The following is a 26,669-nucleotide window of genomic DNA, read 5'->3' as shown; positions in this document are numbered from 1 at the left end:
TGTGAATAAGTTCTGATAACCCACTACCATCGGACCAGCCTCACAACTCATTTTTAATAGTGAGTTATATATTTATTGAAAAGGGACCAAAAGAAAAGATACTAACATAGTTTGGTGAGAATATAGGATATATATATTTTTTTCTTTTTTGTGTGTTTGTAGGATATATTTCTTTTTTTTTAGGTTGGTCAAGTAGAGCAGTGGGAGTGGAGAAGGAACAAAGGAATCTGTAACTGGTTGTGATCAATTAGTTGTAAGCACCACCACTGCACTTGGACCAACCTGTAGGATATATGTTTTTTTAAAGGAAATACTTCTCTGTATCATAATTTTCTACAAGAAATATGTATTCCTTCTTCAAACAAGAAAAAAGTAAACTTCTTGAACAATTAGTTCAGCATATAATAGTGTGATGTTTCAAAAAACTTAAATTTTTAAAATTGTTATAAATTACACATAACCTAAAATTTACTATCTTAACCATTTTAAGATGTACAGTTCATTGGGATGAAGTGCATTTACATTGTTATATAATCATCATCACCATCCATCCACAGAACACTGTCAACATGCAAAACTGAAACTCTCTATTAAGCAATAACTCCATTCTCCATCCCCCCAGCCTCTGGCAGCCTCTACCTTCTTTCTTTGAATTCAACTACTCTGAGTTCCTCAAAGAAGTGAAATCATGTAGTATTTCTTTTTTTTTTGACTATGTCACTTAGCGAAGTGTCCTAAAGGTTCATGCATGTATGTTGTAGCCAGGGTCAGAATTTACTTTTTAAGGATGAATAATATCACATTAGCTATGCCACATTTTGTTTATCCATTTATAACAAGAGGTGGCATCATTCAGTGTGCTGTTGATACTGTTCTTCAGCAGATGTGCAAACATTTAATCAAATACCTATAGAGGAAAGGAGTGTATCACGTTTTCCTATAGAAAGATTTTATTATTATAAGATTGCTTTAAAATTTGTTCCCTGATCCTAGGCCTTTCTGAATGTGGCAGTGGTTATATTTGTTTTAAATCATAGAAGATGTTATAGCAGCCTGAGCTAAAAAAAAAAAAGAGAGAAAGAGGAAAAAAAAATCACAGAAGAGACTATTAATAAAGTCCTATGTGATTGCTCCTAAAATATGACCTATGATTTAATTGTTTAAAAAAAACTCACTTTGCTTTGATGGCATGTGCCTGTCGTCTCAGATACTCAGGAGGCTGAGTTGGGAGGGTCACTTCAGCCCAGGAGTTCGAGTCCAGCTGGGCAACATAGTTAGACACCATCTCTTAAAGAAAAAACATTTTTTTTTTTTTTTTGAGACAGAGTCTCACTCTGTTGCCCAGGCTAGAGTGCCGTGGCGTCAGCCTAGCTCACAGCAACTTCAAATTCCTGGACTCAAGCGATCCTCCTGCATCAGCCTCCCAAGCAGCTGGGACTACAGACATGTGCCACCATGCCTGACTAATTTTTTCTATTTTTAGTAGAGATGGGGTCTCGCTCTTGCTCAGGCTGGTCTCGAACTCCTGAGCTCAAATGATCTGCCCGCCTCGGCCTCCCCAGAGTGCTAGGATTCCAGGTATGAGCCAGCATGCCTGGCCTTAAAGAAATTTTTTTTTTTTTTTTTTTTTTTTTTGAGACAGTGTCTCACTCTGTTGCCCAGGCTAGAGTGAGTGCCGTGGCGTCAGCCTGGCTCACAGCAACCTCAATCTCCGGGGCTTAGCGATCCTACTGCCTCAGCCTCCCGAGTAGCTGGGACTACAGGCATGCACCACCATGCCCGGCTAATTTTTTTTTTGTATATATATTTTTAGTTGGTCAATTAATTTCTTTCTATTTTTGGTAGAGACGGGGTCTCGCTCAGGCTGGTTTCGAACTCCTGACCTTGAGCAATCTGCCCGCCTCGGCCTCCCAAAGTGCTAGGATTACAGGCGTGAGCCACCACACCCGGCCCCAGAAATATTTTTTAAAAATCAACTCATCTAGGCAAACCTTTGCTTGTTTTAAACTAATTTAATATCAGCCAGTGTCATTTTTTTTATAATATCTAATTGAATCCTATTTCTAATTTAATGTTTTCTCAATTGTTATCCTGAAAAAAATGCCAAACCTGCTGAAAAGCTGATGGAGTAATATAATCAACACCTTTATACCCTTCATCTGCATTTACCAGTTGTTAACATTTTGCCATTTTTGTATCATACTGCTTTATATATGTTCATTTTTCACCCTGAATCATAATACTTTGAAAATAATTTGTAGATATGATACTACACCCCTAAATACTTCAGGATATATTTCTTAAGAATAATAGTATATTCCTATGTAACTGAAGTGCCATTTTCACATTCAAAAAATTTAAGCGAGGTGGGTGTGGTGGCTCAGGCCTGTAATCCTAGCACTCTGGGAGGCCAAGGCGGGAAGATCACTCGAAGCCAGGTGTTTGAGACCGGCCTGAGCAAGAGAGAGACCACCTCTCTACCAAAAATAGAAAATTAGCCAGGTATAGTGGTATGCGCCTGTAGTCCAGCTACTCAGGAGGCTGAGGCAAGAGGATCGCTGGAGTTTGAGATTGCAGTGAGCTATGAGAACACCACTGCATTCTACCCGGGGTGATGGAGTAAGACTCTGTCTAAAAAAAGAAAAAGAGAGAGAGAAAATAAAGAAGAAAGAAAGAAATTTAACACTGATAGAATAAATTATATCAAATATACAGTTTATGTTTAGATTTCCCCCACATGTCATGATAATGTCCTTTATAGCTGATTGTTTTCAGTCTGGGATCCAGTCAAGGATCATGTACTACACTGCCAGCCCTTTTTAACCTCAGTTATACCACTTGTCATTCTTTTTTTGTTTGTTTTTGTATTTCATGATGTTGGCACTTTTAAAACAATCTAGATTAGTGTTATAAAATGAGATTTGTCTGATTGTTTTCTTGTGGCTAGTTTCAGATTAACCTTTTTTTTTTTTTTTTTTTGAGACAAGGTCTTGCTCTGTAGCCCAGGTTAGAGTGCAGTGGCATCATCATAGCTCACTACAGCCTCCAACTCCTGGGCTCAAGTGATCCTCCTGCCTCAGCCTCCTGAGTGGCTGCAACTATAGATGTGAATCGCCACACCTGGCTAATTTTCGTATTTTTGGTAGAAATAGGGCCTCAATATGTTGCTCAGCCAGCAGATTAAACTTTTTTAGCAAGAATAGTACACAGGTGGTAGTGTGTCTTTATCAGGACATGACATCAAGAGGCCCATAACTATTTGTAGGAATATGATTGATAATGCCAAATTTAATCATTTGATTAAGGTGGTGGTTGCCACCTTAATAGGTAATTTGTGGAATGATAAATTAGAGACCTTGTGAATATCTTGTTACCCAGCAACCTTTCATAGTAGTTTTAGCGTCCACTGGTTATTTTTATAATACCTGAATCATGGTAGATGCTAAATGGTAATTTTCTATCATTACTTCTACATTTGTTAGCTATTAATCTTCTGTAAAGAAGAATTTTTCCCTCTCTTCTCTGTTTGTTTTTTTTGTTTTGTTTTGTTTTTTTCCGTTTTATCATGGTCTCATAGGTTTTCTAATGTAATTTTGATTGAATCTATTTTAGGTTCTTTTTTATATTTCTCCTGTGAATAAATTGGTGGGTGCACTGATGACTGTGCTTTCCCTTTTTCCAGGTAAGAGGACAGTATCTACTCTTTCCTTTGTTTAATTTGTACTGGAACTTAAACTTTCAATAATAAAAATTTTCAAGGATCAGCTCATTAGAGTTAACATTTCCATTTTAAGGTACCAATTCTTAGGCAATAACATATCTTTTTAATGTGACATTTTCCTTTTGGCAATAAGTTTCTCTCTTTTGTCTGTGTTTTCTTTCTATTCTTTTTTTTTTTTAATTAAAATGTGTAGTCATAGCTTATTACAATTTTTATGAATTCCATTATATAAAACAATATACAGCTCTTATTTTCTTCCATTTTACTATAAACCAAACTATTCTTTAATATTGTATATTTTAGGCATGATTGAACATGGCCTCAGTGACTGTTCTCAGTACAGGCCCCGAAAGAGTATGTCTGAAGATGGTGGGCTTCAGGAAAATAATCCACCTGCATATGATTTTGTTTCTGCATCTGTGTCTGACATTTCAAATATCAACTTGGAAACTGTCAAGAAAGTCATGGCAGGAAACCATGGAGGAGATGCTACCATCAAGACCAAAGAGCCTTTGTTCCAAGTAGATAACAACAGCAAAGGGCAGGAACCCAACGATACCAATCAATATTTGAAACCTCCATCTCGCCTATCTCCGGAGTCTTCAGAAAGTGATTGGGAGACCTTGGATCCTAGTGTCTTAGAAGACCCTAACTTAAAAGAAAGGGAACAGCTAGGGTCAGACCAGACAAACTTATTTCCAAAGGACTCTGTTCCCTCAGAGAGTCTTCCAATTACTGTACAACCTCAAGCTAATACAGGGCAGGTGGTCCTGATACCAGGACTCATTTCAGGTTTGGAAGAGGACCAGTATGGCATGCCCCTGGCCATCTTCACAAAGGTAAGGTATAATGTGCCTTATCAAGTTCCTTAATATGACAGAATCCTTTTAGCGTTTAACATTCATTGGTGAGTACGTTTTCAAGTCAAAAAATTTTCCTGAAAATTGCAAAATACATACCAAATATATAGTTCTGTGACTGAAGTGTAAGGTTGTAGAGAAGTAATTTAGGGGGTTTTGATTTGAAAGAGTTTTGAAACTTGGGTAGATATGAGTTCAGCAATCACTATATTGTCTGTTTTTAATTATTCAGGTTTCTCTCCAAAAAGAAGATGAATTGATTGCACTTATGAATATATACTAAAATACTATAATTCTAAAAGCTACAATTTTATTTTTTATTTATTTATTTATTTTTTTGAGACAGAGTCTCACTTTGTCATCCAGGCTAGAGTGCTGTGGCATCAGCCTTGCTCACGGCAACCTCAATCTCCTGGGCTCAGGCGTTCCTTCTGCCTCAGCCTCCCGAGTAGATGGGACTACAGGCATGTGCCACCATGCCCAGCTAATTTTTTCTATATATTTTTACTTGGCCAATTGATTTCTTTCTATTTTTTAGTAGCAACGGGGTCTTACTCTTGCTCAGGCTGGTTTCGAACTCCTGACCGTAGCAATCCGCCCTCTTTGGCCTCCCAGAGTGCTAGGATTACAGGCATGAGCCACCACGCCAGGCCTGAAAGCTACAATTTTAAAAGAAAAAAATACTTAGATTTCTTTGGGCTCAAGTGATCCTCCTGCCTCAGCCTCCCAAGTAACTACAGGTGCGTACCACCATGCCCAGCTAAATTTTTTTTTTTTTTTTTGTAGAGATGAGGTCTTGCTATGTTGCATAGGCTGGCCTCAAGTGATCCTCCCGACTTCAGTCTCCCAAAGTGCAGGGATTATAGGCATGAGCCACCGTGCCCAGCTAGGATATCTTTTCATAATGTCAGTGATACATTAAGATGGTGCCGTCCCAGCCTGAGCAAGAGTGAGACCCCATCTCCACTGAAAATAGGAAGAAATTAATTGGCCAACTAAAAATATATAGAAAAAATTAGCCAGGCATGATGGCACATGCCTGTTAGTCCCAGCAACTTCGGAGGCTGAGGCAGAAAAATTGCTTAAGCCCAGAAGTTTGAGGTTGCTGTGAGCTAGGCTGACGCCATGGCACTCTAGCCCGGGCAACAGCCCAGGACAACTCTGCCTCAAAAAAAAAAAAAAAAATAGGTGGTGCAGTAGACTACAGTTAAACTGATGCCAATACATATTCTAGAAGTTAACCTTATTTGGACATTTTGGTTTTGTTTTTATCCTATTCAGGAAAAATTGTTTTATTACTATTTGTAAATTATTTTTCGAAATGGAGCAGACAAAAAAATTCCATTTCATTCATTATTCTACAAATACAGTTGTTTGTTCTTCAGTAGCTGCAGGGAATTGGCTCTAGGAACCCTCCTATATAAAAATCCACAGATACTCAAGTTCCTTATGTAAAATGTTGTAATATTTGCAAGTAAGCTACATACATCCTCCTATATACATTAGATAGATCTCTGGATTGCTTTATAATACCTAACACAATGTAAATGCTATGTAAATGTTATACTGTATTTTTAAAAATTTGTGTTACTATTTTTTTCCCTGAATATTTTCAATCTGAGGTTGGTTCAATTCTGGATGCAGAACCCAGATGTGGGGTGCTGACTATATTTATTGCCTTTCTATGTGCCATTTTCCATACTGAGCTCTAAATTCTTGTCGTCTGTAATCTTCAGTCTACCATGAAAGACAGATACGCCTTTCCTGTAACTAGAGCAGAGTATTGTGTTTTTCCCTAAATATCATCCAACTGTTATCCATGAAGTAAAACTTTGTATGGAAAAGAAAGATGGGTAGTGCTGGCTTGTGTCCCGGCCCGCGGGACCTTCTGTTACTCTCAGGGGTCAAGGGGGACCTTGCCTGAAAGAGATGGGCGAGAGAAAGGAACGAGACCAAGCAAATGGTTGTCAAGGTCTGCTTTACTTAGATTCTTAGTGGGTTTTATAAGCATACAGAAACAAGGAAGTAGAAACAAAAAAATAGAGTGGGGCGACGATGAGGCTTGGGTTTGGGTTAATCAGCCCCAATCAGCGTCTTATCGGTATCCTGTTTTTGACTGGTTACTCATCTCTAACCTGGCAGGTGGTCAGGAACAATTGCAGTCAGCACTCCCTGGAGCATCCCGTGGTCAGCATGTCATGGAATGCATTCTTCTCGGAGCTATAGCTGGAATTTTCCAGGGCGAAGTCCGTGCGTAGGACGAGTCATAGGGGAGTTGAGGGTCTTTGAGGGTCCTTGCCTCTAACATCTCCCCCTCTCTTTATTAATATGAGGGAGATTTATATAGGTGGGTGGAGAGCCTGTCTTAGGCTACGCAATGGGCTTCCGCGACCAGCACCCCAAATATAAGATCTGGCGATTAATGTGAAGGTGAGGCCTCTGTCTTAGGCTATGTAGGCGGCATCCAGCTCCGGCACTTCTGATTATGAAGTGTGCCCCCGGGCATGGACCTACAATATTCCCGTCATGGAGTCACCTCACTGTCGGCGGGGTGTGCATCTGGCACACGGCATCGCGATAATCCCGTCATGGGCGTCTCCACAGCCTTTGGAACCAACTGCGTTCCATGTCTGAAGCAAGGTCTGAGAAATTTAGACCTTCAGTGGGTGTATTGGGAGATTCTCCACGGAGGTCTTCTCTGGAGCCTCTTTGTTCTAGCCATTGGTAAAACACAGAGACCGATTTTTGTGTGGCTGCGTCTACCTGTGACTTGACAAAATCAGTTAGTTTTTTGAAAGTCCAAGGCCCAAAGGTGAGGAGCAACAGAAAGCCTACAAGCGGCCCTAAGACACTGGGAAGCAATGTGGATAGCCAGGGGGATGTAGAAAACCAATTTTGATACCATGCTTCACTCTGTTCTCTCCGTTTTTTTCTATCTTCTAGGCTCTGTCTAACTCTCTCAATGCTACCTTCTACCAGACCTGTTTTGTCTGCGTAGAAGCAACATTCCTCTTTAAGTGCTGCGCACAAACCTCCCTCTTGGAGGAACACTAAGTCTAGACCTCTTCTATTTTGCAACACTACCTCAGAAAGCAAAGCGAGGGATTCTTTGAGATATTTTAAGCCCTGCTGTAGCTCTCAGAGATCGTTATCGATGGCAGCAGAGAGCTGCAGGTATTGCTGGTTGGAGGTGACTAGAGAGGCTATGCCTGTTCCAGCCCCTGTGGCACCAAGGCCTAGAACAACTGCGAGTGTTATGGCCGTGATGGGCTCTCTCTTTTCTCGGGGCATTGTGGTGCCGCGCTCCCAAAATCTGAGCAATTCGTCAGCAGGATGTACAGTGAGTCTGGGGAAAAGCATGACTAACACACAATATTCTCTATGCTCAAGAAACGTTGCAGTGACTACATACGGGGTAAGACCGGAAGAACAAGCAAAATAAGAGGTGTTAGATGCCTGAATATACTGAAAAGTGGAGTTGACGGTAATTGACTGATTGCATATTTTTTCTAAGGGTGCTGGGGGACGCATTCTTGGGCTAAGAAGGCAAAGGCCTAGGCCTGTGACTTGGCTGAGTGTCAGGCCATCATGGGTCTCCAGACCCCATCTGAGTTTGCTGGTGTCGTTAGTAAATAATAGTTTACCAAATGTAGCGACACCCTCATAGAAGGGAGGCCGGTGGGAGTAGCATACCCAACACTCCTGATATTCTGAATTGTTGGCCTCTAGGATGGTCCTAACAGGCGTTGACTAAGGAGAGAATTAGTTCTGCAGAGGAGGGGGGCAGACCTGAATTTTTTCAGGGGACAGGCGGAGGCCTCGAGCTTGTAAGGCTGAGACAACCTGCATGGTAACTTGAAGTAAGGTTGCCTCGTTGGCTCCGGCAAAAAGAATGTCATCCATATAATGAATTATATATAGCTGAGGATGTTGAATTCTAAAAGAATCAATTGTCTGAGCTACATATTTTTGGCAAAGGGTGGGGCTGTTGGCCATGCCTTGAGGCAATACTCGCCATTGGAAGCGCGGAGAGGGTCCTATACAGTTTACTACCCGGAGACTGAAAGCGAAGCGTTTGCAGTCATCTGGGTGCAATGGTATGGAGAAAAAGCAATCTTTTAGGTCAATGACTATCTTATAGTAGCCTTTGGGGATAGCTACAGAGGAAGGCAAACCAGGCTGGAGTGCCCCCATGGGAACCATTGTTTGGTTAACAGCCCGTAAGTCTTGTAGCAGCCGCCACTTGCCAGTCTTTTTTTTTTTTTTTGAGACAGAGTCTCGCTTTGTTGCCCAGGCTAGAGTGAGTGCCGTGGCGTCAGCCTAGCTCACAGCAACCTCAAACTCCTGGGCTCGAGTGATCCTTCTGCCTCAGCCTCCCGGGTAGCTGGGACTACAGGCATGCGCCACCATGCCCGGCTAATTTTTTATATATATATCAGTTGGCCAATTAATTTCTTTCTATTTATAGTAGAGACGGGGTCTCGCTCTTGCTCAGGCTGGTTTTGAACTCCTGACCTTGAGCAATCTGCCCGCCTCGGCCTCCCAAGAGCTAGGATTACAGGCGTGAGCCACAGCGCCCGGCCAACCAGTCTTTTTTTGAATGACAAAAATGGGGGTGTTCCATGGTGAAGTAGAGGGCTCTATGTGTCCGGCAGCTAATTGTTCCTGCACCAACGCTGTAGCTGCGGCTAGCTTGTTAGATGGGAGGGGCCACTGGTCGATCCAGACAGGTGAGTCACTCTTCCAAGTGATTTTATCTGCCTGAAGTGCAGGGGGATCAATGGCCCTTATAAAAAATGGTCTTTGAACCCTAGTCCTGATCTGTCTGACTTAGGGAGGGTGGTCAGGGGTGCTCTTAGTCCCTGACCCTCTTTGCCTAAACCCTGCCCTGGGAGGAATCCCTGCTTAAGCATTTGGCTGGCTACAACTTCATTGGGGCTGCACATAATGACATTCATTTGTGCAAGAATATCATGCCCCCATAAGTTAACAGGCAGGTTTGGGACTACAAAGGGTTGAGTGGTGCCTTTGTTTCCCTCAGGGTCTTCCCATGTTAAAATTTTTGAGCTCTGGAGAGTATTATTAGACTGTCCTATACCTTGTAAGTGCGTAAGGGAAGGCTGCAGTGGCCATGATTGGGGCCAGGCGTCCTGGGCAATAACTGTGGAATCGGCGCCAGAATCAAGAAGGCCCTCAAAAAGTTTACCATCTAACTTTAACCGCAGGGTGGGTCGTTTTTTGGTGATAGCTTGGACCCAATAGAGATCAGAAGAGCCAGGGCAGGAAGCACCTCGGTTAGAGGCGATGGCTGGGAAGGATGTATTAAGGGGCAAGGGTAATGCCTGAGCTAAGCGCTGTCCCTTAGAGACACACACAGGGCCGGTAAGCGCGCTGGCTAAGATGCTAATCTCCCCGGTAAAGTCACTATCTACTATGGAAGGGTGGACTATGAGCCCTGCAAGAGTGGAGGAGGCTCGGCCCAGAATAGAAAAGAACATGTTAGCCGGTGGGGGTCCAAATGAGCCAGTGGGCAAAATTTGAACACCATCTTCGGGTCTTAATATTGTGTCGGAGGAGGCACACAAGTCCACTCCTGCGCTCCCTGTGGTTGCTCGGAGGAATCTAGGGGCTGGGGATCCTCTTGTCGGCTGTTCCCCGAGGCCAACTGAAATTGAATAGGACAAGGGGCCTGGGGCTGGCCCCTCAGGCCGTTTCCCGAAGGGGGGGGGCAAGGGATTTCCAAGGGCATCGGTCTTAGAATGGCACTCATTAGCCCAATGGTATCCCCTCTTGCAGCGAGGACAGAGGGAGGGGGGCCGAGTTGGCCTGCCTGGTGGTCCACTGAGGTTAGGGGCAGGAGAGGAGGTGGCTAAGGGACACTGTCTCGCAAAGTGCCCTGGCTGACCACATTTAAAGCAGTCCCTCTGTGCCGCGGTCCCTTGGATGGCGGCCCCAACCGCAAGCTGCACGGCCTGCGACACCTTATGGGTGAAGTTGTCAACATCATTACACATTCTAATCATGTCATTAAGGTCTTTATTTTTAAGTTTGCCCCTGAGGATGGCCCTGCAAGCGCTGTTGGCATTTTCATAGGCTAATTGTTTAATAAGCCTATTATTCTCATCTTTGTGTCCGAGGGTTCGTTCAGCAGACTCTAAAAGCCCGCCCACAAATTCACTAAAACCCTCTTGAGCTCCCTGGGTGATTTTTGTCAGGGGAGTAAGGACAGATCCCGTAGAGGGAAGTGTACGCCAAGCTCCGAAGGCGGCTGCGGCGGTCTGAGACAAGAGCCCAATCGGGAGTCCCCTTTGGCGCTGTTCAGTGGCAAACTTCCCTTGTCCGCTAAGTTTTTCAAGGGTCCAAGATGCAGAATTGGGGTTTTTTAAATTATTAGCAGCCGTAGTCTGACAGCGGTCGAGAAAGTCGGCCTTCCAAGAGAGGAACTATCCGCGAGAAAGGACTGCCTGTACTAGTTTGACCCATTCTCCGGGGAGCAGGTAGCCGCCCCCTGAGGCTGCCTCTAGGAGGGAATAAGTAAAGGGTGCATTGGGCCCATACGTCCTAACAGCAGAATTTAATTCTTTTAAAGTCTTAAGTTTTAGTCTGCGGAACTCAGTGGGCTCTGCAGTGGGCCCCAGGACTGCCTCCTCCGGGGGATCATCACCTTCACTTTCCCTTTCTCTCTCTTCTGTATCCTCATTATCTGAATCTTGGGGCGGGTAAGGAGGAAGCCATTCGGGATTGTGATATCGGGCTGCTTCCTCTTCCAGGGTTGCTTCTCCTGCGGGGTTGAGGGACTCTGGGGGGGGTTGTTTTTTGAATACCGGGTAATTGAATGCATGAGGAGCCGTACCCTCAGGCAAGGGAGGGCAGAGGGTCTTGGTGTCTGGCTTACTAATCGGGGGCTCGTTCTTAGATGTCTGGTGCTCAGCCGAGGAGTCCTGAGGGGGCATATTAATACAAACTGAGGGGCAAGGGGAAGGGCATGTTGATCTTTGAGGATTATCAAGGGGGGGCCGACCCTTCGGCCGCTCCTAAAGACGTTTTCGAAGCGGACTGCGACACGGGTCGGAGGCAGAATTCTGCTACTGAGAGCAGCTGCTTTTTATTGGGGTCTGAATCTGCCCCTTCAACAATATCTCTGATTAGTCCCCAGTACGAAAAAACAGATCCAGGGACGGCATCTGGGCCTTGATTTAGAAGTAAATCGTTTAAATCTCTACCTACTTTTTGCCATTTGTGTGGGTGAATCTCAGGTCCACCAATAATAAACCAAGGACAAGCACGATCAATGAACACAAAAAACTTTACTAAGTCTTTTTTCTTAACTCTAATTCCTCTCTCTCTGAGTGAGGCCTTGAGATCCTTAATAAAAACGGCCTCTTTAGACAATGAATGGCCCATCTCGATGGAGTGACAATGTAAAAATTTACTCACCAGACCGTCGACTCTGTGAGCGGCAGAACGAGGGTCTCTGTAGGGTTTCCTTCGGACGAAGAGCACTCCGCGGCGTCACCCGAGAAAGGTCCGTACCTCGAGCCCCACGTTGGGCGCCACTTGTCCCAGCCCGAGGGACCTTCTGTTACTCTCAGGGGTCAAGGGGGACCTTGCCTGAAAGAAATGGGCGAGAGAAAGGAACGAGACCAAGCAAATGGTTGTCAAGGTCTGCTTTACTTAGATTCTTAGTGGGTTTTATAAGCATACAGAAACAAGGAAGTAGAAACAAAAAAATAGAGTGGGGCGACGATGAGGCTTGGGTCTGGGTTAATCAGCCCCAATCAGCGTCTTATCGGTATCCTGTTTTTGACTGGTTACTCATCTCTAACCTGGCAGGTGGTCAGGAACAATTGCAGTCAGCACTCCCTGGAGCATCCCGTGGTCAGCATGTCATGGAATGCATTCTTCTCGGAGCTATAGCTGGAATTTTCCAGGGCGAAGTCCGTGCGTAGGACGAGTCATAGGGGAGTTGAGGGTCTTTGAGGGTCCTTGCCTCTAACAGGCTTGACCATTGTATTTCTTCTTCCGCTGTACCCTTCGGTAAATTCTTTTAAATTCTTTCTGGCTTTATCCAACTTTGCAAAAAAGTACTTGACTAGAGTCATTGTTGGTGAGTAGTTACACAGAGAATGCTGTCTTTGTTCATTTTGTGGCCTGCTGGGAATCCTGAAATTATCTTAACTGGTTTCATGATTAAGGTATACACTTTCTTAAAACTAGGATTTAAGAACCTGAGGAGAAAACTCCAGTTTCCCAAACTATTGGGTATAGTAAATAGTCACAAATTGTGGGCTTTCTGAACTAAGCATCATGATTTCGTGTACTTTTTGGAGCCCTTACTTTGCTGTTTCACTACCTGTCCTCTAATTTCGTTCATTTTGGAGTTATCAAGAGGGAAATTAACTGGGAGTGATGTTGGTGTTTTTTGTTTCTTTGTTTTAAATGGGCTGTCACCATGTTGCCCAGGCTGGAGTGCAGTGGCTATTCAAAGGCATGATCCCACTACCAAGCAGCACAGGAGTTTGGACCTGCCCTGTTTTCAACCTAAGTCATTTTGCCCCTCCTTAAGCAACCTGGTAGTCCCCCACTTTAGAAGGTCACCATATTGATGGCTCAACTTAGTGCAGACATTTGATTGGCATAGTGCACTGCAACCCAGAACTCCTGGACTCAAGCAATCCTCCTGCCCCAGCTTCTGGAGTAGCTGGCCTACAGGTGTGCCAGTATGCCCAACAGGATTTTGGTTTTGTTTGTCGAGTTGCTGAATTAAACAAAGCAATGTAAAGGTATATTTTGTGTCCTATCAATAAACCATGTTTAGCAGAATATTAGATTTGTGTGCCTCATACAGTACCAGTATTGACTGTATGATGAGCTCACCACCATTCTTATGGTAAATAAAACATTTTTCTTTTTCGTTTTATGTTTTATTGTGTACTAAGTAAAATCTAATTTGTTTAATCACAGTTTTAAATGCAAATGCTGATTCTTTCAGTAACTTTGGAATATGAAGTATTCTTAAAACTGAATCATCTTTAGGCTTTTTTTTCTCTCGAAGTTCTTAAAATGTGAGTACAAAACGCATTAGGTTAGCAAAACATCTTGAAAAGTAATTTCAAAAGTAGCCAGAGAGAAGCCTGGGTGCATGGGGAATACTGCTGAAGTATATATAGTAGTTATCATATGAATAAACAGAAACAGGTTTCTACGTGGTAAGACAATTATTTCTGGAAGAGACACCCTAGTTCTCCAGTCTTCTCTCTGGTACTTGAACTTACCTGAGGTTGTCAATCATGTCAATCTCATGACAAGGCTTGCTGTGTAAAAGCTGTGGATGCTAGGTTCTGAAATATGCTTGCACCTCTCCTGACAGCTGATTCAGGAAGTGTGGAGAAGAAACTGCTGAGGAGGAATGGGTGGAGGTGGAGGCAACTGTGGGTAGGCTGCCCACAGGGTGATGGGAAGGGAACAGAAAAACCCAAAGAAGTAGGAAAATTAGAAAATGAATTGTACCTGTGTGATGTATATGCTCTACAGCTACACCACTTTATAACCAGAGAAACATTGAAGGGAAGAAAGAGGAAAATGGAAAAAAGATAAAGAAGATAGGGTAGCTATTTTCAGATGTGAAAAGACAATCCTGAGGGCTTTTCTTCCATTTTTCTCTGGCTACAAGTCTTCCTGCCTCATGACTGAAAGTGTCCTGGAATTGGCTGCACAGTGGAGCAAAACAATTGATGTAGGAGTGGCCAGAAAGGACTAGAGCCATTTCCCCCTCTTTTCCAGCTATGAGATAATAGTCATTATTTGGTAAAATTAGTTGAGTTACCATAAATGGAACTCTGATTAGAAGTTACCTCCATACAATTACTATTTGTCAACTGAAAGTAAAAAAAATTTTAAATAAAATTTAGTTTTCAAAAAAAAAAATTACCTCGATCTGTAATTGAGTAAATGTGACTGTTATTGTCACATTTTTGAGGGATAGGAAAGATGATTTTAGGTAACCACTAAAAATTTTCTCTTTAGGTTCTGCTGAGTTTTTTTTTTTTTTTTTCTCTTGAGACAGAGTCTCGCTTTAATGTCCAGGCTAGAGTGAGTGCTATAGTGTCAGTCTAGCTTAGCAACCTCAAACTCCTGGGCTCAAGCGATCCTGCTGCCTCAGCCTCCCGAGTAGCTGAGACTACATGCATGCCCGGCTAATTTTTTCTCTATATATTAGTTGGCCAATTAATTTCTTTCTATTTTTAGTAGAGACGGGGTCTCGCTCTTGCTCTGGCTGGTTTCGAACTCCTGACCTCGAGCAATCCACCCACCTCGGCCTTCCAGAGTGCTAGGATTATAGGCGTGAGCCACCTCGCCCTGCCTCTGCTGAGTTTTTAAACTATTTTGAAAAGCTCAGCAGCCACTTGTTAGTTTTTTTAAATTGCATGTATCTGGTACTTTAAAAAAATATACACAGTTGCCTCCACCAAAAGATCACTTCTTAATTTAAAATTCTCTCAAGTTTCAGTTTATCCATAACTTTTTAAATAAAATGATAAATTAGTGAAAGAGTTAAAAGTATATGTAGTTGGAAACTACTCAGTAAACTCATTTAAGTATTGCTTTTAAGTACTTTAAGTATTGCTTTTAATTATTCACTTGCTCACAGATTGTCATTTTCAAATTTAGGGAACCTACAGATAACCTGATTGCCTACTTAAAAAGTCAGAGATGCATATTTATGAATTTTATTTAAGTGGAACCATATTTTTTTTTCTCTCAGCATTGTTCTTAGTTTCATTCATGTTTTGCATGAAATTGTATATTATTATTACTAGGTATTTTTCCATTATAAGACTATTCTAGGCCGGGCGTGGTGGCTCACGCCTGTAATCCTAGCTCTCTGGGAGGCCGAGGCGGGCGGATTGCTCGAGGTCAGGAGTTCGAAACCAGCCTGAGCAAGAGCGAGACCCTGTCTCTACTATAAATAGAAAGAAATTAATTGGCCAACTAATATACATAGAAAAAAAATTAGCCAGGCATGGTGGCCCATGCCTGTAGTCCCAGCTACTTGGGAGGCTGAGGCAGAAGGATTGCTTGAGCCCAGGAGTTTGAGGTTGCTGTGAGCTAGGCTGACGCCACGGCACTCACTCTAGCCTGGGCAACAAAGTGAGACTCTGTCTCAAAAAAAAAAAAGACTATTCTATAGTTCATCAGTTCTGCTGTAGATAGACATCTACATTTTATTTTTCAGTTTCTGGCTACTATAAATAATGTTGCTATGAAATTCTTATTCAGGAATCTTGTTATACACATGCAAGAGTTTCTCTAGTATTCCATACCTAGAAGAAAGAATACTTGATCATAAGAAATTGATATTTTTAGCTGTACTAGATAATTCCAGACTATTTTCTAAAGTGGTTCTAACAGTTTCCATTCCCACAAGCAAAATATGAGAGTTCCTACTACTCCACATTCCCACTAACATCTGATGTTGTCAGACTTAATAATTTTTAGTCAATCTGATAATATCTTATGGCTCTTAGTTTGCATTTTTCAATAATCCCTATCGAGGTTGACCGCCATTTCATATACTTATTGGTCATTTGGATTCCCTTTGCATAGCATTGGTTAACAGCTTCTTGTCTCCCTTATGGTCTGTGATTTGTGGAGTGTCTTCATATAGATAACTTTTCTGTTTATCAGGTTTTTTTACTTTATGGTTAATGCTTTGGGATTCTTGTTTACAAACTCCTCCCTACCTCAAGGTCATAAAAACAATCTCCTATATTATTTTTAAAGAGCTTTATAGTTTTGACTTTCACATTTTGGTTTTTATCTACCTGGACTGATTTTTTTTGTGTTTGGTTGGGGAAAGTCTTCTTGTCTTACTGTTCTTTAAGAGTTTCTTGGCTGGGTACAGTGGCTCCTAGCGTTCTGGGAGGCTGAGGCAGGAGACTTGCTTGAGGTCAGGGGTTCAAGAGCAGACTGAGCAAGAGGGAGACTCCATCTCTACTAAAAATAGAAAAATTACCTGGGCGTGGTGGTGTGCACCTGTAGTTCCAGCTACTTGGGAAGCTGAGGCAGGAGGATCACTTGAGCCCAGGAGTTTGAGGTTGCAGCGAGCTATGATGATGCCACTGCATTCTACTCAGGGTAAGAGAGCAAGACTCTTCTCAAAAAAAAAAAAAAAAAAAAAAAAAATTCTTAACTGTTTGTATTTCCACATCCATAGAATTAGCTTATCAAATTCTCACACAGATTGAGGTTTTGATAGGGGTTACATTTAAACCATAGATCAGTTTTGAAGAGAATTGATATCTCTACAATGTGGAGGCTTCCAATTCATGAACATGTTTGTCATCCCTGACTAGAAAAGAGATGAGAAAATGACACTTGGCCCTGAACATATCCTAGAGCTGCCCCTTCCAAGTTTCATGAGAGAAGGCACACTATGCTTTTGCAGCGCTTAGGTAGGTTAGCTCATAATAGTTCTATCAGATTCACCAGTTGAAGTGTGCTTTTTGGTTTTTGTTTGGTTTTGTTTTTAGTAACTAGGCAGTTACATTGTTTGTTTTTTACATAACATAAAATTTACTGTCTTTACCATTTTTAACTGTATAGTTAAGTTGTGATAATACTGCTCACACTTTTATACTACAGGTCTACTTTTTCATCTTACAAAACTAAAGCTGTACCCATTAAACAACTCCTAAGTTTCTATGAATTTGACTATTCAGATACCTCTTATAAGTAGAATCATACAGAATTTGTCTATTTCTGACAGACTTATTTCACTTAGCATAATGTCCTCAATTTCATCTATGTTGTAGCATTTGACAGCATTTCCTTCCTTTTTAAGACTGAATAATACTCCATTGTAGGTATATACCACATTTTGTTTCCGAGATCGGACGCGTTCAGGGTGGTATGGCTGTAGACCACATTTTGTTTATTCATTCATCTGTCAGTGGATATGTATGTCGCTTCCACCTCTTAGCTATTTGGGTGTGCAAATATCTAATCTGTATATATCTGGGGTTTTTGTGATTTTTTTTTTTTTTTTTTTTTTTTTACAATTATATACTATAGTTTCAACTATGGAAGTAAAAGTAACCTAGAAAAATGGAAAGCCAGGGATTGGCTTGGACATGGAGACTGCTTTGTGTGAAAGGACTCGTGCTCTTGCTGCTACCATACATTAAGGACCTTTCAAAGACTTAAGCTAAATTGATCATTATTAAAAGTAATGGCATAATTTTTTTTCCTTTAAGAGACAGAGTCTGACTCTGTCACCCAGGCTGGATTGCAGTGGCACAGTCATAGCAATCCTAAGCTAGGACTACAGGCACATGCCACCATACCCAGCTAATTTTTTTATTTTTTGTAGAGATGGGGTCTCACTGTGTTACCGATGCTGGTCCTAAACACCTGGCCTGACGCAGTCCTACCACCTTGGCTTCCCAAATATGAAAGTAAAAGTGCTGGGATTGTAGGCATTAGCCACTGTGCCCAGCCATAAAGGCATAATTTTAAAGCTATTTTGAACTGCTATTTTAAATAATTTTATACATATGTAATGCTTTTATATTGTTCAACATTCAAAAGATTCCAAAGCATCTATAGTAAAAAGTCATTCTTTCTCCCCTTCTCCCCCCCCCCCCCCCCCGCTCCCATCTAGCTCTCTCTCCAGTGGGAGCCAACATTACCAATGTCTTATGTTTGCTTCTGGAGGTATTTTATATATAAACAAATTCATAGATATTTTCCCCTCCCTTTCTACACAAATGATAGCAGAAAATGCTCATTTTTCTGTCCCTTTCTTTACATAACATTCTTCAGAGTTGCACTTCACCTTTTTTAATGGCTATAGGGTGTTCTCTTGTATAGATAAACATTTAGTACCCTATTCATGAATAGTTAGGATTCCAGTCTTTTGGTAAAGAATGCTACAATAAATAACTTTTCATAAATATCTAGTCACACATGAGAAGGTATAACTGTAGAATAGATTATAAAAAGTAGAATGGTGGGTGAAAGGGTATGTATATTTATAATTTTATAAGGATTTCAAACAATATTTTGGGGGACAGAGTCCTGCTCTGTTGCCCACGCTGGAGTACAGTGGTGCAGTCATAGCACACTGCAGCCTCAAACTCAAGCTCAAGTTATCCCCCAAGCCTTAGCCTCCCAAATAGCTGTGATCAGGGGCTCATGCCACCATGCCCAGCTAATTCTGTAATTTTTGTAGAGATGAAGTCTGACTATATTACCCAGGCTGATCTCAAACTCCTGGTATAAAATGATCCTCCCGCCTCAGCCTCCCAGAGTGCTAGGATTACAAGCATAAGCCACCACACCCAGCCAAAAATATTTTTTAAAAGCTTTGAGCTACATATTTTTTTAGAACATACTTTTTAGTTTTGTTTCTGTTATAGACTTAGCCAAGAATCTCATTGTTGATAATAAACTTTTCTTCTCTAACAAAATCAAGTATGAAATGTAATGCCATGAACAATTAAATTAAGTTCTCTTATTACTATTTTGCAATATCAATCTTTTGTAATAATTGGCAGAGTGATTTTATCAAGGAGAATTCTCAATGCTAGTCAGGGGAGTGGATGTTCTGGGGGGGGCTGCATCAAGTGTGAAAGAGCTTTCCACATTAAAAAGAGCTTTTTAATGTTTATGTTTGGAAACGGGCACTTGTGGGGGTGTCTATTGCTTTTAAATCCACAGCACACAAAGTCAAGTATGAACCAGTGAACACCGAACCAGCTGTTTTGAATGATTCTGAATGAGTGGCAAGGATCCTGTTAGCCTTTAGTGATAAAAGGCCTGAGTTGAGAAGCACTATACTGAGCATCTGTAATGCATAGACGTGGATTTATTTCTGATGCTTATATCAATAGGGTTTGATCGAGCAGGAAAGGCATTGTCAAGAATAAGAATAATGGCTGGTCCGAAGGGAGTGAGTTATCTCACTTGATTATTCACAGTCAGTTACAGATTGAACTCCTTGTTCTACTACTTTCCCCTCTCCTCACTACTGCACTTGACTAGTCTTAAAAAAAATTTTTTTTTTTAAAGAATAAGAATAAGGCCGGGTGTGGTGGCTCACGCCTGTAAGTAATCCTAGCACTCTGGGAGGCTGAGGCGAGAGGACCACTCAAGGTCAGGAGTTCGAAACCAGCCCCAGCAAGAGCGAGACCCCGTCTCTACTAAAATAGAAAAATTAATTGGCCAACTAAAAATATATAGAAAAAATTAGCTGAGCATGGTGTCACATGCCTATAGTCCCAGCTTTGCTTGAGGCTAAGGCAGGAGGATCGCTTGAGCCCAGGAGTTTGAGGTTGCTGTGAGCTAGGTTGATGCCACAGCACTTTAGCCCGGGCAACAGAGTGAGACTCTGTCTCAAAAAAAAAAAAAAAAAAAAAGAATAAGAATAAAACCAAATTACTAGACCTACAGTCCAACTTTTAGAAGTTTACCCTCTCAAGTATTTAACAGCCACCTATTAGGCACATAGAAAGCACTCTTCTAGTTGCAGTGAAGAACGTGAAGTCACAAAAGGGATGTTTCCTGCCCTCAGGTTTGTCTTATGATGTAAACAAGACATCTTCCAGATAACTATAATTCAGTGTTTTAAAAAGTGATAAGACATAAAACACATAAAACTATTATAGAACTTGAGGCAGAACACAAGTTCAGGGTCTTAGCCAAGTATGCCTTTCTGGCTTCATACACAAGTCAGGCCACTTGTTGGAAACCTATTGTGATTTAGAATTTTTCTATATCCTCCTTCAGTGAATCATTCCAGTGTCAACCCCTTACTCTCAGGATATATGCTAGGTTTTTTTGTATATTTAAATGCATGCTGCAGCTTAGCAGTTCAATTATAATTTTTAGGGCAGTGCTGTTTTCAGATACAGCTCAAATGGAAATTAATTAAATATACACCTACTGCCAGTGTTATTTTTGCTTCAAATGTTTAGTAGCAAATATCATAAAATATTTTCGCATGATTTTTAACAATAAGACAATAAAACAGATGTTATGTGGTGCTTTGCTTTTCCTATAATAGTATTTTGTTATGTGCTGATATGTGTGTTTTAAATTTTTGATAGCTTTCTATGAAAAAATGTAGTTCTTAATGAGCTTAATACTTCATTTCCTAAATGAAAAAATCCAATTAGTTACTGTAGAGACCTGGTCTCGCTTTGTTGCCCAGGCTAGAGTGAGTGCCGTGGCGTTAGCCTAGCTCACAGCAACCTCAAACTCCTGGCTCAAGCAATCCTCCTGCCTCAGCCTCCCAAGTAGCTGGGACTACAGGCATTCGCCACCATGCCCGGCTAATTTTTTGTATATATATTAGTTGGCCAATTAATTTCTTTCTATTTATAGTAGAGACAGGGTCTCGCTCTTGCTCAGACTGGTTTCGAACTCCTGACCTCGAGCAATCCGCCCTCCTCGGCCTCCCAGAGAGCTAGGATTACAGGCGTGAGCCACCGCACCCGGCCTACTGTAGAGACTTTTACATTGAACTGAAAGCAAAGTGATCAAGTAAGGCAACCTTTGTGTTAAACCACCTGGCCAGGATTTGACCATTCATGGAGAAGATTAGCTAATCATTAACTGGACACTCCCCTGGAATATTATCTTACTGAGTCAAAGATGAGCTGACTTAGGGACAGATAGGGCAGGGAAGAATGGGAGTTTTCTTTCCTATTGTTACCTGTCTAGGTTTAAAGAGAGATGTATCCTTTTACTTTTCTAATATTTTCTATTACTCTTGTAATTCATAGGGATATCTGTGTTTGCCTTACATGGCATTGCAGCAGCATCATCTTCTCTCTGATGTCACTGTCCGGGGATTTGTTGCTGGAGCTACTAACATCCTTTTTCGACAACAGAAACACCTCAGTGATGCCATTGTGGAAGTACGTTTATGTGTGAGTGTGTGTACTTGGCCCAGCTAGTCTCTTTTTTCATTTCTTAAATGTAATTGTGAAGGTATAGTCACAATACTAATCGTGATAATGATTTCCTGCTGTATGCCGAACATTGCATAAGTGTAACTGATCTAATTCTTACAACAGCTCAGTAGGCAGTACTGTTACTGTCCACATTTTAGACCTGCAGAGGCTGAGGAACAGAGAGATTAAGTGACTTGCACAATATCAAACAGCCAGTAAATGTGTAACCAGGATCCCAACCTGGGCAATATGGGCCTACCACAACCTAACGATTTATTATAATGTGTTTATTGTTTAGATCAGGGGTCCTCAAATTTTTTAAACAGGGGGCCAGTTCACTGTCCCTTAGACTGTTGGAGGGCCGTTGGAAAGTTTGGCGCACATTCCATACATGTGCACTGTGGGCTTGGGACAAGTCGGCTGCCAAGCAGGACAGGCAGCGGCAGCAAAATCACCCGGCAGGCCAGATAAATGTCCTCGACGGGCCACAGTTTGAGGACTCCTGGTTTAGATAATTTAAATCCTTCTAGCCTGTTTAAAAAAGAAATTTCAGCCACATGAACGTTTTTGCAGGTTCTGACAATACCAAAACATACTTCTTGGGAAAATGGTTATAATATAATGAAAAATCCAGAATTCAAAAGTGTATTTATTATAATTCCAATTTTGAAGAATAAAAAATATTTATGCCTTCCAGGAAGATACGCAGGGTTGCATCAACATTATTGGTTACATTCTAGTTCTGAAGTTGGTTAGTGGGTTCATGAGTGTGTGCTTTATTATTATATTTCAAAACTAACTCGAAAGTTGCATAATTTTTTTATATCAGATTAGTTACATAATAAAAATATTTTAAAGTATGTACTCAAAACATTTTAAGCATTTTAATTATACCTGTAAAGTTCATTTCTGGTAGTAAAATAAAGGTAATTTTTACTGTACATGTATTTCTATATTTTCCAGAATATTTGCAATCTACATGAATTACTTTCATAATTCAAAATTGTGTATTTATGTGTATATTTTTTAAAAACAGAAAATGAGCATTTTTTAAAAAGCAAAAAAACTTCAGAGTAATAAAACCTATCTCTTTCTTAGATTCACCTTTTGAGAATGGTATTATTCATATTTTTTATTTCCAGCTTCAGCCTCTCCCAGTAGTTACTCTTTAAAGTGTGGCATGGATATCTGCGTGAATACCCAGACTCTGACTTGTACCTGGATACCCTCTAGGTAGAAGAAGCTCTGATCCAGATCCATGATCCAGAACTCAGGAAGCTGCTTAACCCAACCACTGCAGACCTAAGGTTCGCAGATTACCTAGTGAAGCACGTGACTGAAAACCGGGATGACGTCTTCCTGGATGGCACAGGCTGGGAGGGAGGTGATGAATGGATCCGGGCCCAGTTTGCAGTCTACATCCATGCCCTGCTGGCTGCCACACTGCAGTTAGGTAAGGAATGACACAAAGCATCCATCCTCCTTTTTTGTTGTAATTTTTCATTTTGTAACATTTATGAGGTTTCGAATTGCACAAGAAATACATATTCATTATAGAAAAATTACTAGTTACTCTCTTGTACAGGGATAACCACTCTTAACATCTTGAGTACTTTATATCCTTCCAGGTCTTTTTCTATGCATATGTTTTTGTATTTTGATTTTATGGTATTTGGGGTAGTTTTTTTACAAAAGTGGATCCCTTTATACATATTTTCTGAAACTTTTTATTTATAATAGAAACATGAACATATCAACATAACATGAATATTACTTTTACATGGTTGCTTCGTGTTTCATTGTGTGGAAGCATGTATCAGTTTTTGGCAACCATTTATAAATACTGCTTACATGTCTTTAAGATATATAAAGGGAGAAAAGAGAGAAAAAATAGAAATCATTAAAAATTACATTATAAGAGATCGAACTTTTAAATTTATGTCCCATTCTAAAAAATACTGTTACTCCTATTAAATGGTTAAAATGGGGCAGGTAAACATGCACTCACTACTATATTAAACATGTCTCATCACCCTTAGGAAAAAAATATATAGAAAGTGAAAATGGAGCTCTGCATGAGCTTCCCATCTTGGACATTGGACGGGTATTCAGTAGAGTTGATGTTATTCTTAAAAGTATGTGAGGTTGTGTTTTTCCTTTTCTTAAATTATCTGTAACCACTGTGTTTTTAATTATGGTGAAATACACATAGCATAAAATTTTACCTTAACCATTTTTAAATGTGTAGATCCACAGTGGCATTAAACACATTCACATTGTTTTGTCAGTTGATTTTTTAAATCAACACCACCACCACATCCTCCTCCCAGGTTAGTTCTTCACATAGTGTATATGGTGTTTTAAACCCAGGCTTCAGTGTCACAGATCTTTTAGAATTTGTCTAGCAGGTTTTCCAGTCCTCACCGGAATACCCAAAAAAATAAACAAACAAACCCCAGGCTTCAGGGATGTTCTTCATTGGAAAGGAAAGCTAATGAACAAGTCCTCATTTATTAATGGTATCCCATTTTTAAATATCCACTGCTACAAAGGTAGCAGCTGAGATGCCAAACTTAAATCCTCCAACCCAGTATCATTCAATAATCTAGACAGAAAACCCTAATCTCCACTGTGATGTAGCTTCATGAGTAATTAATTTACCTTTTTAAACTATTTGCCCAGGAGGCTATGAGCACTAAATAAGAATAGTAGCTAACATCTTTGGGGGAACATTTAAATGTGCAGGGACCTATTCTGAGCACTTTACATCTAATACTTCATTTCATCTTCACAACAATCCTTCAGGTAGATACCTTGTCAGCCCCATTTTATAGAAGAGAAACTGAGGCAGGGTGTGGTGGCTCATGCCTGTAATTCTAGCACTCTGGGAGACCAAGGCAGGGGGATCACTTGAGGTTAGGATTATGAGACCAGTGTGGGCAACACAGTGAGACTCCGTCTCTACAAAAAATACAAAAATTAATATTAAGGACTAGTATCTTCAAATGTTAAAAGAAAAAGGAAAAAAAGTAAAAAAAGAAAAAAAGAAAAAAGAAAAAAAAAAAAGAAATTTAATTTAAAAAAAAATTAGCTGGGTATGGTGGTGTACACCTATAGTCCCATCTACTCAGGAGGCTGACGCAGAACAATCACTCAAGCCCAGAAGTTTGAGGTTACAGTGAGCTATTATGATGCCACTGCACTCTAGCTGGGGCAACAGAGTAAGTCTGTCTCCAAAAATAATAATAATAAAGAAACTGAGGCACAAAAAAGTTAAATAGCTTGCTCATCATCTGATAAGAGGCTAAGATGGGATTTAATCCCAAAGATTCTGGTGGAGGCCCACACTCTTAACAAGGTGGAGCGGAATTTCAGCCCAATTAACTGTTTAAGGAATATGTTCTTAGAAGAACTTCTTTATGTTGCATATAAAACTATGTATCTCCTTCTCTTCTTTTTCCATCAACAAAACTTACTTATATTTCACCCTCAAAGCAAACAATATGCAATTAAAATATGAAGCGCAATGGTCATTTGCATCAATTTTTGCTACCATTTCTGTTCTTCCAAGTGGAGGAAACATTGAAACATTCTGCATAGAAGCTTTTATTGATAAAGCTGAAAACTTCTCAGCATTGACAGTGAAATGCTGAGAAACTCAAGAATGAGTTACCAAATAGTGAGACAAAATCCAAAGAAGAGAAAATAGTGGCTAATAGAACCAATTTATGTTTTCATAATCTTCTTTTGTACAAACACGACATTTGTGAAAAGATAGAAGTCCTAATTACCTACTCCATATGTATAAATCATTACATTTATTCACTGTCAAGCTGTAGTTTTTGTTTAATAAATAATGCTATCCTCATTTATGGTAAGGAGAACATGGAAATATTGTGGAGTTTTAAGGAACCTTGGAAAATATCTGGCTCAACCCTCTTATTTTCCAGTTAGGAAAATGAAGTTCTGAGTGATTAAGTGACTTGCCAAAGGCCACATAGCTTCTTAACAGGATTTCTGGAACTAGACCCAAGTTGCCTGACATCTGGTAGGCTATCTCCCCAACAAAATGGGAGGGTGGGGGGATAAAGCCGTTCCTTTACCCTTTTTGGTGATTAATCTTCACATCCCCGAATGGCTACAGTCCTACTCAACATCTTTCAAATATTTACTCGACAGATAATGAAAAGATATTATCGGACTATGGGACAACTTTTGTTGCAGCATGGAAGAACACTCACAACTACAGGGTATGGAACAGCAACAAGCATCCAGCACTTGCAGAAATAAATCCAAAGTAAGCACATCCTCTGAAGATTGATAGTACATAAAATGATTGGTTTACTATGTGCCTAATACAAAGAATATGTTGGCTTTGATACTATATCCTCAAGAATCTCCATAAATAGGCTATAAAAAGGCAAAAGGCTCCTAAATATAGGGAAGCAGCTTAAAAACTGCTTCCATATTCAAGCTCCTTATATAAAAAGCACAAGGCAGTGTGGGGAAGAACTAACTTTTCTCCAGCTCTTGATGTGATTCAGAGAGAAATCCCTGGCACATGGTGATGCTCAGTACGTGATGGTTCTTCCCTCCCTCTCCCTGGAGCTGTACTTTAACAGAATGATCAAACAAGATAGACACCTAGAAGGAAATACCACTGATTTAAAACTGGGAAGTTCTTTTAGAACATGAAGTATGAAAAACCAATTAAAGTTAACATTTGGACTTCAAGATAAGTGGTTAGACCTAGTTTCCACGATGGATTCTAAAATTCAACAAAATGTAATACCTGCTACCATACTAAAAATGTTGGCTGGATGAAGGCTTTATCCCACATGGGCATAACAGACATGCTGTGGAATTGGGCTGTTATGAAACAATAGCATTTGTGTGTGAATGCAACAGCAGTGTCTTCGGAGATCAACTGATAAAATTTGTATATTATAGAAACTTATTTTCTATAACAGATTAAAATGATGTGGGTTTTTGTGTGATACAAGCATACACTGTTAAATTTTAAACTTTTACTTCTTGGTAAGAAACAGAAGTTAACTTTGTACTGATTACTGTATTATTTTGGGGCTAGGATTAGCTTTACTCATGTGATTTAAGTGGTGCTAGAAAGGA

General features: G+C 40.6%; 1 protein-coding gene and 1 non-coding gene across 5 annotated transcripts in view; both read left to right on the top strand.

Moving 5' to 3' along the window:
- The window catches only part of AVL9 (AVL9 cell migration associated), a 70,747-nt gene that overhangs the window by 29,363 nt on the left and 14,715 nt on the right, over positions 1-26,669 (top strand). For 2 of the 4 annotated variants that reach the window (XR_012920993.1, XM_012741265.3), the window contains exons 9-13: positions 3,613-3,682; positions 4,025-4,560; positions 21,369-21,515; positions 22,773-22,992; positions 25,719-25,836. Coding sequence is in view for 3 of the 4 variants with exons in the window: in XM_012741265.3 (XP_012596719.1) it covers positions 3,613-3,682; positions 4,025-4,560; positions 21,369-21,515; positions 22,773-22,992; positions 25,719-25,836 (1,091 nt within the window). In the remaining variant the exon portion in view is untranslated. The other 2 variants (XM_012741266.3, XM_076006320.1) reach the window with 2 other exon arrangements.
- LOC142873179 (U7 small nuclear RNA) lies at positions 23,914-23,975 on the top strand. The gene has a single exon (XR_012921222.1). It is a non-coding gene; the product is annotated as a U7 small nuclear RNA (small nuclear RNA).

Source organism: Microcebus murinus, chromosome 9 (genome assembly GCF_040939455.1).
Source record: "Microcebus murinus isolate Inina chromosome 9, M.murinus_Inina_mat1.0, whole genome shotgun sequence".
NCBI lineage: Eukaryota > Metazoa > Chordata > Mammalia > Primates > Cheirogaleidae > Microcebus > Microcebus murinus.
Note: the sequence above shows the minus strand (reverse complement) of the source record. Positions and strands in the feature narration are given on the sequence as shown.